This window comes from Eptatretus burgeri, chromosome 2 (assembly GCF_056783735.1).
Source record: "Eptatretus burgeri isolate ZD-2024b chromosome 2, Ebu_testis_v1, whole genome shotgun sequence".
Taxonomy (NCBI): Eukaryota; Metazoa; Chordata; class Myxini; order Myxiniformes; family Myxinidae; genus Eptatretus; species Eptatretus burgeri.
In genome coordinates, this window is record NC_140962.1 from 153944272 (window position 1) to 153963123 (window position 18852).

The 18852-nt window shown below is 43.9% G+C and overlaps 1 protein-coding gene across 5 annotated transcripts in view; it reads right to left on the reverse strand.

The window, feature by feature from the left end:
- Positions 1-18852, reverse strand: part of LOC147033614 (uncharacterized) — a 104754-nt gene that overhangs the window by 25504 nt on the left and 60398 nt on the right. For 4 of the 5 annotated variants that reach the window (XR_015051737.1, XM_085857255.1, XM_085857270.1 and 1 more), the window contains 4 exons: positions 13773-13862; positions 13554-13658; positions 2359-2595; positions 999-1124 (listed from right to left, as the gene is read on the reverse strand). Coding sequence is in view for 4 of the 5 variants with exons in the window: in XM_085857255.1 (XP_085713381.1) it covers positions 999-1124; positions 2359-2595; positions 13554-13658; positions 13773-13862 (558 nt within the window). In the remaining variant the exon portion in view is untranslated. Of the gene's footprint in view, positions 1-998; positions 1125-2358; positions 2596-13553; positions 13659-13772; positions 13863-14682; positions 15469-18852 lie in introns of those variants that run through there. The other variant, XM_085857280.1, reaches the window with a different exon arrangement.

Sequence of the window (18852 nt, forward strand, 5' to 3'; positions counted from 1 at the left end):
TATGGTTTGGCAGCTATGATATTTTGAAGAACAAACATTTTAAAATCTTATTCTCCAGAACAGCTTGACAGATCGAGGGGAAACTTCACCGACATGTTCCCCAAGTCTTGGGGATACGAGGTTGTTCACAAATAATTAATCGGTCACACGGTCTGGTAGCCGTATTGGATTGAACCAAAAATTTTGAAAAAATATTTCTTTTAAACCGCTTCATTAATCGATTTGAAACATCAAAGTTATGATGTAGTAGTCATGTGGGATATATGTTTTAAATTTCAACCTGATCAGAAGCATGGTCTGACAGCCAGAATTATTTAATATTTTGAATCTGGGTTCAGGGATTGAAATCAAACTTGGTACAAGTATGTACAATGATGTAATAATTTGGGCGGAGACATATCTGGAGACGTCGCGACATCGAAGAGTGCCCTTCTCGTTTATTTTTTTGTTCAGTTCCTTTTTCCAGCAGTAAAGATTTGGATGTTATGTAGGAATGAGCATCTATTTTTCTTTCCATGATTGAGGCTCATCGAAGAGCAAAGCAACAAAGGTGAGGTCACCTTGGATACCCAAACATTTTCCCTGTTACCTTCCCAGTGTCAAAGATGAACACTCACATACAATCTGGGCTGGCATGATGGCTGAGAAGTACATACACTCGGCTCTGAGCTTTCTTGCGTGGGTTTGAATCTCGGCCCAGCTATAAACTGTCATCCAGTATTTCACAGGCAGGGTGATTCATCAATGTGCATGCTGTCCCTTGGATGGATGTTAATCTCTTTGTCCCATTTGCCAGCATTGCTGGGCATTAAAGATGCCATGGTGTCCTTCGCGAAGGGTTGGTGAGCTCTCTACGCATTCTTCTCTTTCTTTTTCCCCTCTCACCCATTTTCTCTCTGTTGACCCTTGCCCTTCTGCTCTACCCTTCTATCAACCCCAAACCTGCATTTTTCAAAAAAAAAAAAGGATTGTGAAATAGTTGGTGTCGTCAGAGATACCTGATTCTTTCCCATATCCACTTCGATCTTCGATTGAAGAACCTTTTTTTCATACTTGGCTTTTGGTCTTCCAGGGAGTTTTTCAATATTGTTACACCTGCCATCAGTTTGTGTACCAACAGTCTTCTGGGATGAGAAATATGTAAATGAAAAGAGAAGGGGCAAAGTCAGGCATTGCGACATTTATGTATACACGAGCAGGTCCCCACGGATATTCCACAAAATGCAAAATGTAACTTCAACAATATTATGCAAAGATAGTTACTTGATGAAATAAAGTCCCTCCCCCACTCTGAACCCCGAGTACTTAACTCTCACCCCACCCTCGAAAGCAAGTCCTCAACCCTCCTTACCCCAAATCCCAAGACTTCAACTCATCATCCCCTTCCCAACCCAAAGTCCTCAACCACCCCCCCCCTCATCGCAAGTCCTCCACCACCCTCTCCCAACCCTAATTATTCAAACCTCCCCCACATCCCAAGTCTTCAAATGCCTGCCCCACCCCGTATTCAAATGCCCTCCACATTATAAGTCTTCAAGTCCCCTCTCCTCCCAAAGTCCTCAACCCCCACCCTCTCCACGTGTTAATAAATAATTATCCAAACTATTATCCAATTATCCTGGTGTTGGCTTAGCGGTTAAGGTGGCTGACTTGGGGACCTTTGGGTCCTGAGTTTGAGCCCCCTGTCGACCGTTTAATTAACACCAGGTGGGGTTGACTCAGCCTGCCATCCTTCTGAGGTTGGCAAAATGAGTACCAGTATACTGGGGTAATAACCATTTGGGGTAACCTGCGTTGGAGTGGCAACTAATCCAGGACTGTACTCCATGCCAATGAAACTGCCTCGGCAGCCCTATGTGCCTTGAAGGCATGAAAGGAATGGTATGATTATTAATATTATTATGATTATCCAATTACTTATTCGTGAAGCATAAAACATCAAAATTAAATTATGACGGAACAACGTTTGAATCACAATCTCGTGAGATTCCCTCATCTCAAGATATGTGATGGAGGGACAGACAGATAGGCTGGCAAGCATATTATTATATCGATTACTGACTTTCACTTTAAATGGGAAAATCTCTCAGCAGATTGCCGTGATTGGCTTTTTTGGGGCGTCATGTATCGGAAAATCTGGCATCCTTATTGCATCATCAACAAGAAGTTCACAATATGAATGATCCAACTAACAAATAAGAAAAAAAACCCCACCATTCGACATGTTCCAAATAATTCACATCATGATTTAACCCAATTCATCAAATATTTTTGTTTATACAGAGATCAAGGCTCATGGGATGGCAATGAATCAAACATGGTCCCCAGCCAATCAGAGCAGCATGGCCAGAGGATTACCTGCAATGGAGAATGGATGATATGGCTTGCTCCAACATGTGCATTCACGGTTTGCTTTATTCGTGTCGAATAATCACTGATCAGTTTCTCTGCAATTTCAAGGAAGGACCCAATGTCGTTGATAAGCATTGGAAAGCTGAGATCCAGCCCAAGTTGTTTATCATGGCTGGACTTTGGCTGGAGGACATTCTCTTTCAGTTTCTGAGGCTTAAGTCTGACTCTCGAAAACGTTTCATGCTGCAGGAAACAAACAGAATCAAGAATGATTATAGGAGAGAGTGAAAAGTAGAATTGTTTAGCTTAGCTAATAAGGGAGGAGGAACAGGCTTGTTGTGTGGAAGAGACCTCATAAAGGTGAAAATATTAGGGGAGTCAATGTTGCCTGTTACAGTCAGACAGTGGCTTGCAAAAGTATTCAACCCCCACCAAAGTTTTCACATTTGATGCCACCTGAGCTAATTGCCCAACTGTGTCTGCGGACGTCCTCCTGCAGTTGGGTTACTTTTTTATTAGGAGGTTGGTGGCAGGATTTGCACTCCGGCCACTGTAAAACCCTTCATTCCGCAAAACACACAAACGCAAAAAAAGTCTGAAAACCCACTCCGTGGGAGTACCTCCTGTGCAGCTTCCCTTCGCAGGGCAGCTCACCGGATGACGGGATTGGAGCAAAGCCTTCGGGACCCCCAATCTTTGATGGAAGGAGGGAAACCACGGGGTAACCTCCCTGGGTCAGATTGCGGGAGAGTGTGTCGGAGTGGTGCGAAGGTGTCGTCCACCAGACGGCGGTCTCCTTGGGTTAACCTGAGGCGGTCCCTTCGGGTGGGTGCCTGGAATGTCCTATCCCTAAGAGAAGATGATCACCTGTCTCTGCTATCATCTGAGCTCAAGCGTTTGGACATCGGTATTGCAGCTCTCTCTGAGGTTCGGAGACCGGATTGCGGCGAGATAATGGTGGGTGGTTACACCTACTATTGGTCGCTCTGATGGTTACCATACCCAAGGAGTTGCTGTAGCTGTGTCCAATAAGCTCACCCCAATGATAATTGAGGTAACACCGGTCAACGAGCGTATTATGAGATTAAGGATTCGTCACTCCTTAGGTGTCATTTCCCTGGTCTCTGTTTATGCTCCGACTGAGGCGAGTGATCTCACCGTGAAGGATGCATTCTACGCCACGCTCGAGTCTGTGGTTGATCACTGCCCCAGACGCGATACACTTCTAGTCTTGGAGGATTTCAATGCATCGACTGGAACTGATAGTGATGGTTATGAGGTGTGTGTTGGTCCCCATGGGTCAGGAACTATGAACCAGAATAGCACTAAGTTCCTTGACTTTGCAAGAAGTCATGGACTTAGGGTGGCTAGTTCATGGTTTTAGCGCCCACAAGCTCATCGCTGGACTTGGTATTCCAATGCTGGCGATGTGGCAAAGGAGATTGTCCATGTCCTCGTTGACGGTCGCTGGAGGATGATCCAGAACTGCAGGGTCTACTGGAGTGCTCAGTTCCTCAATACTGACCACCGGCTTGTTGTAGCCACTCTAAAGCTGCACCTTAAATCCTGGAGAATGGTACCATCCCAGCCTAGGCTGGATGTTGGCAAGCTCAAGGATGAGAGAGTATCTGAGGAGTTTGGGAAGAGGCTGAGTGGACATTTGGGGTGTCTGAGTGCTTTGGGGGGGGGGTCCTGAAGAGTTATGGATTACCTTCAAGACCACCGTCCTTGATGTTGCCGGTGGATGTCTTGGAACTCACCGCAGGGCAAAGAAGAATTTTGTCTCTCAAGGGACACTGGATACCATTGACCAGAGTCACAGGGCCAGGCTGAATGGCAGAGCTGAGCTGTTCAGGGAGCTGAGGCGTAAAACTATACGTCCACTGAGGGCAGATAAGGAGGCCTATGTGCAAGGAATCTGTGAAGAGGTAGAGCATCACCTGTTGTCAAGTGATTCTTGTCCTGCTTAGCGGAATTCGCACATTGCGTTCATACAAGCCCATCCCTCGGAGCACTGCAGTTAGAGCAGAGAGTGGTGGGCTCTTAACAGAGGAGTCTGAAGTGAAGGCTCGCTGGGCCGGTTACTTTGAGTGGTTGTACCAGGCTGATCCACCAGCTATAGAGTTGGACGTCAATGGTGTTACAATCCCTGTTGCTGACCCTGCAATCAATTGTGGTCCACCTTCGCTTGTGGAAACACGGGCTGCGGTGAACCGGTTGAAACAGGGTAAAGCTCCAGGGATCTGTGGCATTCATGCTGAACTTCTCAAGACTGGTGGAAATGCTGCACTCGTGTCGTTGCATGCAGTTTTGTGCTCTGCCATGGAACACAGGCATCATCCAACTGATTGGAAGAGGGGCCTTGTTGTCCCTCTCTGGAAAGGGAAGGGTGATCGCCAAGACTGCAACAACTACTGAGGAGTGACGCTGCTCTCGGTGCCGGGCAAGGTCTTTGCTCCGATAATTCTTGATAGGGTTCGCCACCATCTGCTTGAGCACCAGCGTCCAGAGCAGTCAGGCTTTACACCAAAGAGGTCAACAATTGACCGTATCCTTGCTCTTAGTGTCCTCACCGAACGCAGACGAGAGTTTCGGCAGGGGCTGCTTGCATCCTATGTTGATCTCTGTAAAGCGTTCGATTCAGTGAATCGGGATGCCCTCTGGAGGATTCTTGGTCTTCGTGGGGTGCCACCAAAACTGATCGATCTGATGTCTGAACTCTACTCTGGTACTGAGAGTGCTGTGAAGTGTGGTGGTACCATCTCTGACTTATTTCCAGTTGTTACTGGAGTTCGTCAGGGGTGTGTACTGGCCCCCACACTTTTCAGCACTTGTATGGACTGGATTTTAGGGAGGATGTCGGAAAGATCAAGCTGCGGTGCATCGTTTGGGAATGTCAAGATCTCGGACCTTTATTTCGCAGATGATGCAGTCATCTTTGCGGAGACTTTAGATATCCTTTTGGGGGCCCTCGAGGTGCTGAATGAGGAGTCGGAGCTGCTGGGATTATGGGTTTCTTGGGTCAAAACTAAGATCCAGGCTTTCGGTGACATCTTGGATGCTGCTGTCCTGTCTGTGTCTGTTTGTGGTGAGGATGTTGAGGTCGTGGAGAGATTCACTTACCTTGGCAGTGATATTCATGTCTATGCTGGCTGTGAGTCAGAGGTCAATAGACGTCTGGGTCGGGCCTGGGAAGTCATGGATTCACTGGATCATGGGGTGTGGCGCTGCCGATACCTGTGCGGGAGGACGAAAGTCCGAGTCTTCAGGTCCTTGGTGCTTCCAGTCTTGCTCTATGGATGCGAGACTTGGACTCTGACCAAGGATCTGAGACGGAGACTTAATTCCTTTGGTACCAGGTCTCTTTGGAGAATCCTTGACTATCGCTGGTCAGATTTTGTGTCCAATGAGTGGTTGCTGAGAGAGACTCGGATGAGATTTGTTACCTGCATGGTCCGTGAGCGTCAGTTGCGGCTGTATGGACATGTGGCTCGTTTTCCTGACGCTGATCCTGCTCACCAGATTCTCTCAGCGAGGGAGTCTCATGAGTGGAGGAGGCCAGTGGGCCGACCACATGCCTCGTGGTTGCAGAGGGTTGACCATTATCTCAAGGAGATGGGGATGGGCCTTGCATCTGCCTGGGGGATGGCCAGACGGAGGCCCCTGGAGTACCGGCGGAAAGTGGACGCAGCGACGCGCTGTTCTGGCACATGCTCCCATACCTGACCTGACCTGAGCTAATTTCATGATGCTTTCAAATCAAACTTAATATATAGATTCTTCACAAACTACTCCAAAGTGATAACTCTTCAAATAAAATAAAAATGCAGACAAAATGTGAATAAGTTAGATTAACAGAGAAAATCAGATGGTTCTCAGTTGCATAAGTATTCAAACCCTTTGTCTAATTAAACTGAAATTATTTCAAGAGCAAATTATTTGTTTGAAAGGTTTCAAAATAAGTGTAATACATTTCACCTATATGTAATGAATGGTTTAACTTTAACATTAAGCTCCCCTATTATCTAAGGAGTTTTAAGGTGTAACTCACTTGGTCAACCAACAAGGCAAACATGAAGACCAAGGAGCTTCCAACGAAGTCAGACATAAAGTGGTGGAGAAGCACCGTTCAGGAGAGGGTTATAAGATTTTAAAGTCACTCATTATCCCTTGAAGTATGGTGAAATCCATCACCAAGAAGTGGAAGATGCATCATACCATCCAGACTCTACCCAGATCAGGGCACACATCCAAACTCAGCAGTGGGGCAAGCAGGAAACTGGTTCAGGATGTCACTGTAAATCCAACAAATACTTTGAAAGATCTGCAAGGCTTTATGTCCGATATGGAGGTCAGTGTTCATTAATAAATAACACCGCATTCCCTTCACAAAGCTGGCCTCTATGCATAGGCGGCAAGCAAGAAGCGATTGCTGAAAAAGACGCATGTACAAGCTCATATGGAGTTTGCGAAAAAGCATTTTAATGGTACTGCAGGTATGTGGAGAAACGTTTTGTGGTCAGACGAGACAAAAATTGAACTTTTTGGTCTAAATTTAAAGTGTTATGTATGGTGCAAGCTGAACACTGCACATCACCCAGTCAACACCATCCCTACGGTCAAGCATGGTGGTGGCAGCATCATGTTATGGAGATGTTTCTCATCAGCAGGGACTGGGGCACTTGTCAGGATAGAAAGGAAAATGTTTTGAGCAAAATACAGAAAAGTCCTGGAGGAAAACTGCAGCCCTCTGCAAGAAAGCTGATATTGGGATGGAAGTTCACCTTTCAGCATGACAACGACCCGAAGCACACAGCCAATGCTACACTGGAGTGGCTAAGGAACAAAAAGATAAATGTCCTTGAGTGGCTTTGTCAGAGCCCCAACCTAAATCCAATCGAAAATCTGTGGCATGACATGAAGATTGCTGTCCATCAATGCTCCCCACGCAACTTGACTGAGCTTGAACAATTTTCCACAGAAGAATGGGCAAATATTGCCCAATCAAGGTGTGCAAAGTTGGTGGAGACCTATCCCATCAGAATCAGAGCTGTAATTGCTGTAAAAGATGTTTCCACCAAGTATTAACTCAGTGGGTGGACACTTATCCAACCAAGATATTTGAGTTTTGTATTTTTAATTAAGTTCCTGAAATTTGTAGCATTTGTTTTTCACTTGGAAGTTGTGGGCGATGATGTGGAAATAAAGTTGGAAAAAGTCTAATTTCATGCAATTTAATTCTAGGCGGTAAGGCAACAAATGGTCGAGAAGTGAAGAAGAGAGTGCAAGCAGGATGGTGTGGATGGAGAAGAGTTTCAGGAGTGATTTGTGATAGAAGGGTATCTGCAAGAGTGAAAGGGAAAGTATACAAGACGGTAGTGAGACCAGCTATGTTGTATGGTTTGGAGGCAGTGGCGCTGACAAAAAGACAGGAAGCGGAGCTGGAGGTGGCAGAATTAAAGATGCTGCGATTCTCGTTGGGAGTGACGAGGATGGATAGGATTAGAAATGAGTATATTAGAGGGACAGCGCAGGTAGGACGGTTTGGAGACAAAGTGAGAGGCAAGATTGAGATGGTTTGGACATGTGCACAGGAGGGATGCGGGGTATATCGGGAGAAGGATGCTGAGGATGGAGCTCCAGGTAGGAGGAAAAGAGGAAGGCCAACGAGGAGGCTTATGGATGTGGTGAGGGCGGACATGCGGGTGGTTGGTGTGACAATGGAAGATGTGGAGGACAGAGCAAAATGGAGACAGATGATCCGCTGTGGCGACCCCCAACGGGAGCAGCCAAACGCAGAAGAAGAAGAAGAAGAAGAAGTAGAAGAAGAAGAAGAAGAAGAAGAAGAAGAAGAAGAAGAAGAAGAAGAAGAAGAAGAAGAAGAAGAAGAAGAAGAAGAAGAAGAAGAAAGACCAACCACATCTCTCAATTGGGAATGGAGGGAATAGCCAATCAGCTTTTATCTAATCAACTAAACCCAGGTGGCTAGGATTATATAAATAATTGACCCCTTCCACACTCCTCTGGCCGAAGAAGCTGCATAAATGAACCCAAGAAGACTTACACAAGGTAAGTGCTACGCTGCTTCAAACCCTTCCCAGAGTTCCTCAACAACTACAAAGACGTTCCCACGTAGTACACACGTGAGAATCACAATGCCACACACCCCCTCAGCTACCGGATCGGTTTCATCACTTTTTGACGAATCATCAGCGATAGCATCGACAGGAATGCATATCAATCAACGAGGCTCCCAAGTATGTACCATGTGCAAAGGTCAACAGCAGTCAACATATAAATAAAGAAAGACCCACACACATCTCTCACCTGTGAATGTAGGGAATTATCTTTGCTTCTCTTTGAAAGGTTCTCTTTTAGGAAAGGTTCTCTTTGTGGGAGACGCCATTGTGGTTGGAAAGGTTCTCTTTGTGGGAGGCACCATTGTGGTAGGAAAGGTTCTCTTTGTGGGAGGCGCCATTGTGGTTGGAAAGGTTCTCTTTGCGGAAGGCACCATTGTGGTTGGAAAGGTTCTCTTTGTGGGAGGCGCCATTGTGGTTGGAAAGGTTCTCTTTGCGGGAGGCGCCATTGTGGTCGGAAAGGTTCTCTTTGCGGAAGGCGCCATTGTGGTTGGAAAGGTTCTCTTTGTGGGAGGCGCCATTGTGGTTGGAAAGGTTCTCTTTACGGAAGGCGCCATTGTGGTTGGAAAGGTTCTCTTTGCGGGAGGCGCCATTGTGGTTGGAAAGATTCTCTTTGTGGGAGGCGCCATTGTGGTTGGAAAGGTTCTCTTTGCGGAGGCACCATTGTGGTTGGAAAGGTTCTCTTTGCGGGAGGCGCCATTGTGGTCGGAAAGGTTCTCTTTGCGGAAGGCGCCATTATGGTTGGAAAGGTTCTCTTTGCGGGAGGCGCCATTGTGGTCGGAAAGGTTCTCTTTGCGGAAGGCGCCATTATGGTTGGAAAGGTTCTCTTTGTGGGAGGCGCCATTGTGGTTGGAAAGGTTCTCTTTACGGGAGGCGCCATTGTGGTTGGAAAGATTCTCTTTGTGGGAGGCGCCATTGTGGTTGGAAAGGTTCTCTTTGCGGAGGCACCATTGTGGTTGGAAAGGTTCTCTTTGCGGAGGCACCATTGTGGTTGGAAAGGTTCTCTTTGTGGGAGGCACCATTGTGGTTGGAAAGGTTCTCTTTGTGGGAGGCACCATTGTGGTTGGAAAGGTTCTCTTTGCGAAGGTGCCATTGTGGTTGGAAAGGTTCTCCTTTTGATTCCTGGTGATGTTCATTAATGATTGCGCATAATTTGCTATTCATCGCAAGTTATGTACTTCTAGGCAGAGATATATTGACAGCGTTTTAACAACATTTCTTTTGTAACCAAAATGGGGCACATACGTTTATTATCTGCCTTTTTTATCGAGAACAATAAAGCCTTTGTCGTGTTGAGAAATGAAGATAATAAGGTGAAAAATTTGGTCAAGAATGAAAATCAGATTTGAGAGCTCAAAAGAACATTCATGACCTTTGTGCCATTTTTTCAGACGTAAAGTGTCCAACTCTCAAGAAGAACCAGGTGTCATGTTTAAACGATGCAGATTGCAAACTTTCAAAGGTTGATATGCCAATACAAGGTAAATTTAAAAAAAAAACGTTCTCCCAATGAGATAAAGTAACAAAACTTAAAAAGAATTTCTTTGTCCTGTTTAGTCCTCCATTCTCAGCATTTCTCTTGTGATATTTGGATAGCAGGCTATAAAAGACGTTGGATGGCTGAAGTGGAATGGGGGTTGAGCACCACCACGTCTGTGAAATGGCTCAGAGGGCCGGCAACTCTGATACCTCAGAGAGATTAAGTTCAAACCAAGTTGCCTTCTGGGATTCCGTGCCTCCACTGACTGCAGTTGAACGTCCCGCGCCTTCACCAGCTGGAGCCGGGGGTCCCGCACCTCAACTGGCTGGACCCGGGGCTCCCGTTCCTCCACCGACTGGAGCCGGGTGTCCGGCGGCTCCACCGATTGGAGCCGGGAGTCCCGCGCCTGTCCAGGATTATGTCCAATAGCCCAGGAGACTGCTTTGGTAGCACCAATGCTCTGTACAGAGTATGGTCCCAATGGTTGGTTGGTTGTATCTGGATTTGGATTTTCACCAAAATGGAATCAATTTGTCCTTGCCACACACCGAATGTGTCCACCAAGTTTCATCCAAATCCATCCACAACTTTTTGAGATATTGTGCTATATATCGTTTTTGGTGATGGTGATGGCATCTCTCAATGGTGAAGAATCACTGAAAAAATTCTAGAGTTGGATCCGGATCCAGATCCGGATCTTCACCAAAATCTAATTAGTTCGTCCTTGTCACACACTGAACATGTCCACAAAATTTCATCCGGTTTCATCCACAACACTTTGAGATATCCTGCACACAAACAAACAAACAAGACAAGCAGTCATAGACTGGTACTTACGAAATCGTCAACTTGACCTCTGACCTTGTCTAATAAAAGCTGTCTCTAGAGAAGGTAGCGAAGCAAACCAGCAGTTTCTTCGATGATTCTGGACAAACCTCTCATAAAACATCCGATTTTTACCAGAATTTCGACAACCGAGTGTTAAGCATACTTAGCCATTACCAAAAGTGAAGACAGGATTGAAATTGACTTTAAAACGAGTGCGTAATGCCGTGTGTTACAATCCCCCTCATTAGCATAATGTTCAGTTAAGCCTCAGATACGACACCCGACATAAATCTCATAAAACATCCGATTTTTTACCAGAATTTCGACAACCGAGTGTTAAGCATACTTAGCCATTACCAAAAGTGAAAACAGAATTGCGATCCGAGTTAAAACGAACTCATAACGTCGACCGAAGCAAAAATCTCCATTTCTCCACGCAATTATTTAATATTATTTTATCAACGTCACAAAACCGTAATATTCGGCCATCCACCAACAATCTTTACATAATCCGACGGCTACGTGAGTCAGGCATGCGACGATAACCTTTATAGGGATAAACAATTACTTTTAAACACCATCTCTATCGAAAACACCGTCAGCGCGCACACGCAAAACCTTTACGTGACTCAACGACGCGTCTGCTCGAGCGCGCTGCACCACGTGACGAACCGTGACGTGAAATATTTTTTATACAATCTTAAAACGTCTCCAAAACATCCGATTTTTACCAGAATTTCGACAACCGAGTGTAAAGCGTCCTAAGCGATCGCAAAAACCGAAGACAAAATTAAAATCAAAGTTAAAACGAACTCGTAACGTCGACCGAAGCAAAAATACCCCATTTCTCCACATGAATTTATGGAATTATGTTTGACTTCACTGTGAGCTTGACCTTTGACCGATTTTGACCAAAATCTAATCAGCTCTAGCTATCATCCTCCTGAATCAGGTGGTGTAATTTGACATTGGTAGCTTCTTCCCTTCTCGAGGTATCATGTTTTGGATGTTTGACCTCACTGTGACCCTGACCTTTGACCGATTTTGACCAAAATCTAATTAGCGCTAGCAATCACCCTCCTGAATCAGGTGGTGTAATTTGACATTGGTAGCTTCTTCTGTTCTCGAGTTATCGTGCCTACAAACAAACACACAAACACACAAACACACAAACACACAAACAAAGAAACAAACAAACAAACACACAAATAGAAGGCGGAAGTCATCAATATACTTACGAAATCTTTAGATTTCGTAAGTAAAAAAGATGTCATGCAGAGCACGATACTTGCAAAATCCACCCCCACTCCAAAGGTTGCCATGGGTACATCAAATTGTCCATTTCATTGAGATTAAATTCACAATATTAATCAAACTTCAGGTCAATCGGATGAAAAATGATGATTTTTCAGATTTAAATTGATGATTTTAGAAGTTTGACCTTGAGTTGACCTTTGACCTTTTGACCTCAAATAGTTGGTTTCCAAATTCAGTGATATACTATGCAATTGCTACTTAATCTTCAGGTTAATCAGATGACAAATGACGATTTTTCAGATGAAATTTGATTTTAGAAGTTTGACCTTGAGTTTACCTTTGACATTTTAATCTCAAAAATAGTTGGTTTCCCAAATCTTTAATGTACGATGCAATTGCTGTTTAACTTTCAAGTCAATCGGATGAAAATTGACAATTTTTCAAATAAAATTTGATAATTTTAGAACTTTGACCTCGAGTTGACCTTTGACCTTTTAACCACAAAAATAGTTAGTTTCCCAATTCAGTGACGTAATGTGCAAATATTGTTCAAATTTGAAGTCAATCAGATGAAAAATGACGATTTCAGAAATTTGACCTCAAGATGACCTTTGACCTCAAAATCAATGGGCTTCTCATTTGAGATTACCTCTACAACTTGGTAAAGTTTCATGATGATCGGTTTCTAATTGTGAGCTGTTGGTGACAAACAGACAGACAGACAAACAGACAGACAGAATAACAAAATCGACCAACCAATAAACTGAAAATCTTCGATTTTGTGTTTATTCGAAACACAAAATCTTCGATTCGAAAATCTTCGATTTTGCAAGTAACAAGAAGACATTGTACAGACCATGATACTTGCAAAATCCATAAAATGAATTTGACCTCAAAAATAATTGGTGGATGAATTCAATGACCAAATATGAAACTCCTCTTCAAATTTCAAGTGAATCGGATGAAAATTGACAATTTTTAGAAATTCGGCCCATGTTGACCTTTTGGTCGATGTGGACCTCAAAAACAATTTTCTGGTTGAATTTAGTGACCTCAAATATAAATCCTCTTTAAATTTCAAGTCAATCAGATGAAAATTGAGGGTTTTAGAAATACTATCTTAGTTGTTGACCTTGGGCCTATGTTGACCTTTTGACCTCAAAAACAATAGGCCTCTTGCTGATGACAAACTCTACCATGTGTGAAGTTTCATGAAGGTTGGTTGAAAATTGTGACCTGTAGGCGACAGACAGACAGACAGACAGACAGACAGACAGACAGACAGACAGACAGACAGAATAACAAAATCGACTGACCAATATACTTGAAAAATCTTCGATTTTGTAAGTAACAAACAGAGAAAAAGTGGTTAAAACATAACCTCCTTCATCTTCAGTGGCGGAGGTAATATAATAACCCGATCTTGGTTGGGTGACTCAACATGTATGTAACATAGATCATGTGTTTGTAAACCAAAGCAATGTAACATTTATCCTTACCATTTCTGGTTTGTTCTGCATTTCATTTATGTCCTCTGATTGAGATTTGGCGTCGTTGTTCAATGTTCTTTTCCTCTTCCATGATTTTGGCATGGAGTGGCCATCCTGATAAAATTTTTTTTTTAAATATTAAACAGCTTCACAGTAGTACTAAAGTACAAATCCAAAATCGAAAAGCTGGAGAAGATATCCTTACTAGAATGATAAAAAATACCTTACATCAGTAACTGGTTCTTCAGTTGTATTTGTAACAGAAGTGGTGGTCGTTCTGATGGGGGCAGCAGTGTCACTCAATGCTGTGTACACTTCCTGAAAAAAATAAATTCATACTTACATCAGTAATCATCTTTACACACAAGTGCTAAACATACAGGCACTTGTTTATTATAGTTCTGAATTTGTAAATAACATCCCATCACACCGAGTTAGCATACAGATGTTTCGACAACTCCCTCAAATTCTGAAAGTGAAGACCTGGGAAACTGAGTCGTTGAAGCCGAAGTCACTTGACGCCATTTCATTTCAACAGTTTCTCGGGATTGCTACATTTAATTAGCTCGTCCCCTGTACAGCGGGAGATGGGATTTTGCAATCACACGTATGTGTGTGCGTGTGTGTGTCTAGGCCACAACTTCTTTACCATTTAAAGTTTGGTCAAAATTATTTTCAACTTCTTCTTTTTATTCTTCTTCTTCTTCTTCTTCTTCTTCTTCTTCTTGCGTATGGAAGCTTGGCTGCCAGGTACTAATTTTGCCCACCTCAGAAGGATGACAGGCTGAGTCAACCCCACCTGGCGTTATTTAGCAGCCAACGGGGCTGGAACTCAGGACACAAAGATCCCAAACCAGCCACCCTAATCACTATGCCAACACCAGGTTCAATTTTCAACAAACCCTTATCATGAAAATATGGAGAAAAGTACCGTAATGTCAAGCAAATAACCCACAGGTTAAATTAGTTCCAAAAATTCCCACCGTACATCACGTGACAACCACAAGAGGCCAAAGTAAATTATCAAGGAGATACAAAAAGGGGTATATATATGTATTATTTTGCATATTTTACCCACACACGTACATATCGAATTCCAAACCTCTCTCAGGTACCCGAAAATCATCCTGGCTCTTACAGATAATCTGTTTCGTTTCATGAATTTGAAACACCACGATGGTCCACCCGTAAAGTCGGCGACACCCATCTGCTTCGCCATTTGTTGAGCTCGAAGACGTATCAGCGTCATGGATACCGAATGGCCTGCATCTCTCCGTGATGCAACCCAAGTCTTCAGATGTGCTTCCATCGTTGGCCACTTTGCACGGCCACCCCTCCTGGCTCGTTTAGTTCTTGGTAAGTCCTTTAATTCCGGCTGTTGTTTTCGCCACTCTCGCACAGATTTTTCGTCCACTTCAAATACACGACCGGCCTCTCTGCTGCCGTGCTCTTCTGCAAACTGACAAACTTTCAGTTTGAATTCGGCCGTGAAACTTTTCCGTTTTCTCTTGCTTGTACTGACAGCAGACATTGTACACCAGGGACTTGTAATGGTATGGACCTCTTCGTGGAATGATGTACAATTCAACAGCCTGCGGGGCATTTATACATTTCTAATGGATGAGCAACGTGGTTTCCGGTCCCATCGGTACCGGTAACCACACTGGTTTTTTTTTTTTTACACACATGTACAATAAACTTTCCTTATCACAACAACCTTTTCTCAAGATATTCATTTTAATGTCAGTTGGTTATTTACCACAGTTGTATTTGAAAAGAGCCTTTCGTTGGCCCTTGACAGCAAAAGCAAAAGCTGGAACCATGGAGATTGAGCATCTCTCGGTCATGTGGAGAGGTAAGCCGGCTTGCGGAGTATACCCGTGTGCGGGTTATACAAGGCTAAAATTTTCTTGGAGCACTTGTTTTTTCCAGGGGAGCCCAGGCAATAGCCTACTGTAGTAGGACCTGTTATCAACTGTAGTATATGAGAGTACGACTCTCATATACTATAGTTCTAACTGTATAATTTTTGCCTGGGGGGCTATACCTGGGATGGTTTATTTGCATGAAAATACGGTAATTAATAATTTGGTCAAAATTGTCAATGTCACAGTAATGTTGCCTTCTTCGTTCATATCCAGCACAAGGTTACGGGGCAGTCACATCAGCTGAGGGTCTGACTGTGCTGTTGATGTAATGCCCTCTGCTGGTGAGGGCAGCAATTTGGAATTGGCCATGGTGGTGGCAAAAGCTTGTCTACTCTTTGCGAAGGACACCTTGGGATCGTTAACATCCACCAACGAATGCTGGCAAACGGAACACCCGTTTATGACGTCCATCTGAGGGACAACGCACACGTTGATGAATCACGCTGCCGACGAAACACCGGAATGACAGCTTAGAGGTGACTGTGCATACATCTAGAATCGAGACCATCTTGTCAGCCTCGTCAAAGTAGCTGCAAGTAGGCCTTATTCGGCCATCCGTCATGCAGGGTTTTGTAATCGATTTTGTTCCTTTATTTATTTACCATTTGAGCTTTTGTCATGACATATTCAACATAGGTGTCCGTAGAACAACGTACCCCGCAATGTCTTCTAAAAGAAGGACATGGGTGGAGTGTACGAGCGGCACATTTGATTGGTTATGATAATGTAAAATGGCATAATATTTTGTCCAAGTATTGCAAAACGGGCTGTCACACCTTGACGTTTTAGCCAGCGTATGCCGACGTATGAAAACTTTGGTGAATACGCTGGCACACGTCGAATACGTTGTGGGTAAGTTTTGTATACGTTAAGAGTACGCTGAAGCACGCTGGCATACGTAGTAGTATGCCGAGGTCGTCGCCAAATTTTGTGCATGCTCAAAATTTTTCGACGTATGCCAACGTATACGCTGGCCAACGTATACGCTGGCCAAATGACTCACACGTTCCGCATACGCTGGCCATAAGTTGTCGGCACGTGATGCGATCGTTGACACACGTCGACACACGTTACTTGTAAGTTACTCATAAGTCGAAATACGTCGAGGTAATGTCTAGCGTACCCGAAACTTATTTCTAACCTATGAGTAACGTGCTTTGAACCTATGTGTAACGTATCTCCAACGCATATTGACGTATGTAGACATATTTGACGTCTTCCGGACGACCACAGAACTTACTGAACGTGTTTCTAACTTACAGCTACCGTGTAATGGCGTATTGGCAGCGTTTAGGGGAATTGGTATATAAAAATGGGCTTCACAGGAGGAACCTGTCAGTGTTCCAGTAGGGTGGTCCTTATTTGTCAACTTCGGATTTTCTAAGCTCCAACCCCCAGGATTCATTGGAATAGTCAAGAAAACTCTCCTCGTGAACTTTTTTTCCATTCGGACAACATTTACCCCTCCCTCATCGACCTTGAAATTTCACCCTGAAAAAAAAAAATTGTTAGGGGGGCGGTGAGAAGAACGAGTAATACACATTACACATTACACAAACACACAGATCGACGTATCACATCAAAAGAGACGATTGGACGATAGTTCAGCACAGGTTGATACGTCGTCGTTCTAATGTCAGTTTCCCCGAGAAACTGAGGCTAAACTTCAAGGTCGATGAGGGAGAGGTAAATGTTGTTGGAATTTGAAATAAAAACACCAGAAGAGTTTTCTCGACTATTCCAACGAATTCCGGGGCTTGGAGCTTAGAAAATCCGAAGTTGACAAATAAGGACCACCCTAGTGTTCCAGACTCCATGGTTTTTTTGGTTTTTTTTCTTCGGCATGACGGTGATGTTGACACTTCGATGTCTAGTGCGGTTATGATTTGAATCGTCGAGCGGCAGCCTTTTAATAAGCTACGCCACGTGATCGTCGGCGATACTCTGCCGCGCTATGCATAAGTTAGACTATCGTTGGGCATAAGTTGTGAACACCGACAACACGCTAAGCATTCGTTGGTATAAGTTATCTAGAAGTTATCGAAACGTTCTGTGTACATTACTAATACGTTATGCATACGTCCAACTCATTAATATACGCCCAAAACTGAAAAAAAACATCAATAGTTCAGCGTACGCCAGCGTTTTAGATCAATTTTGATACGTTGCCATACGCTGGCTAAATCGTCAAGGTGTGACAGGGGCTTAAACAAAAGGGGTTTGAAAGTGCAAAACAGGCAATTGATGTTCTGCAGTGTTCAAATATATAATTCAATTGAAATAAAATAAAGATTTTAAAGGAGTAAAAAAATAAATACTGCCAGAAATCAAAGCATAAGTAACGCAGAAGCAAATTGGCTAAAAAGGCAGCATGACTTCTTTCTGCAAAATTTAATTGCGTTGAAGAGGCAACTGATCAAAGAACCATGAAATTGCTGGGCGTATGCACACCATGGGAGATAGTCAAATGCAATGGGACTACCGAACAGAGGGATACGATAATGAAATACCACAGGAAGGCTTTGTCTAATCCATAACCGTCTCTCATCTGTGTTTGGCACCCATACAGCTAGATAAGGCAGAAGAAGCTTTCATCGCACTAGATGTAATCTGTCCTGACCTCAAAGGCCAGAAACATCTCAAGAGGAAGATTGATACTGGCACCAGTGCAAAAACCATTCCTTTCAGAACTATCAAACAGATGTATGTTATTGCTGGAAGATTTATACTGAACCAGACAGAGCAAGACTCATGTCCTACAATGGGTCTGAGATAAGATGTATACACATAATTTGCAGATATAACAACTCAGAGTGGTCAAAAGCGAAATTGTATGTTGTAGACGTACCTGGCCCAGCGATAGCCGGTTTACCTATATGCAGGAAGTTCAAGGTGGTTATGATCCGTACCGTCAGTTCACCATTGAAATCAACTGATCAAAAAGCAAGCACACCACTTTCACTGTCCCTGGGATGGTCACCTCAACTGCAGCCCCTTGATTTACAAGTCAATGACATTATCATCAAGGATGGCCAGAACATAGACTTAGTCCATTTTGGTGTAGCAAGCAAGATGCACTGCAACAGGAGTCAACACGCGACCCTGTTCTGAAAGCACTATGACAAGTAATATATGCTGGATAGCCAGAATCCATAAAGGAATTCCCACGAAACTTGCAACCATCTTGGCCGTACAGAGATGTACTCGGAGTTTTCAGTGGTGTCATCTTCAAGGGAAGACAAGTCCTCATACCAAAGTCGATGCATGCAGACATACTCAGCCAACTTCACCTGGGACACTTCGGAGTGGAGAAGACCAGACGGCAAGCTCATAACTCTGCATACTGGCCAAAAATCAATGAGGACATCGACAAGTTTGTT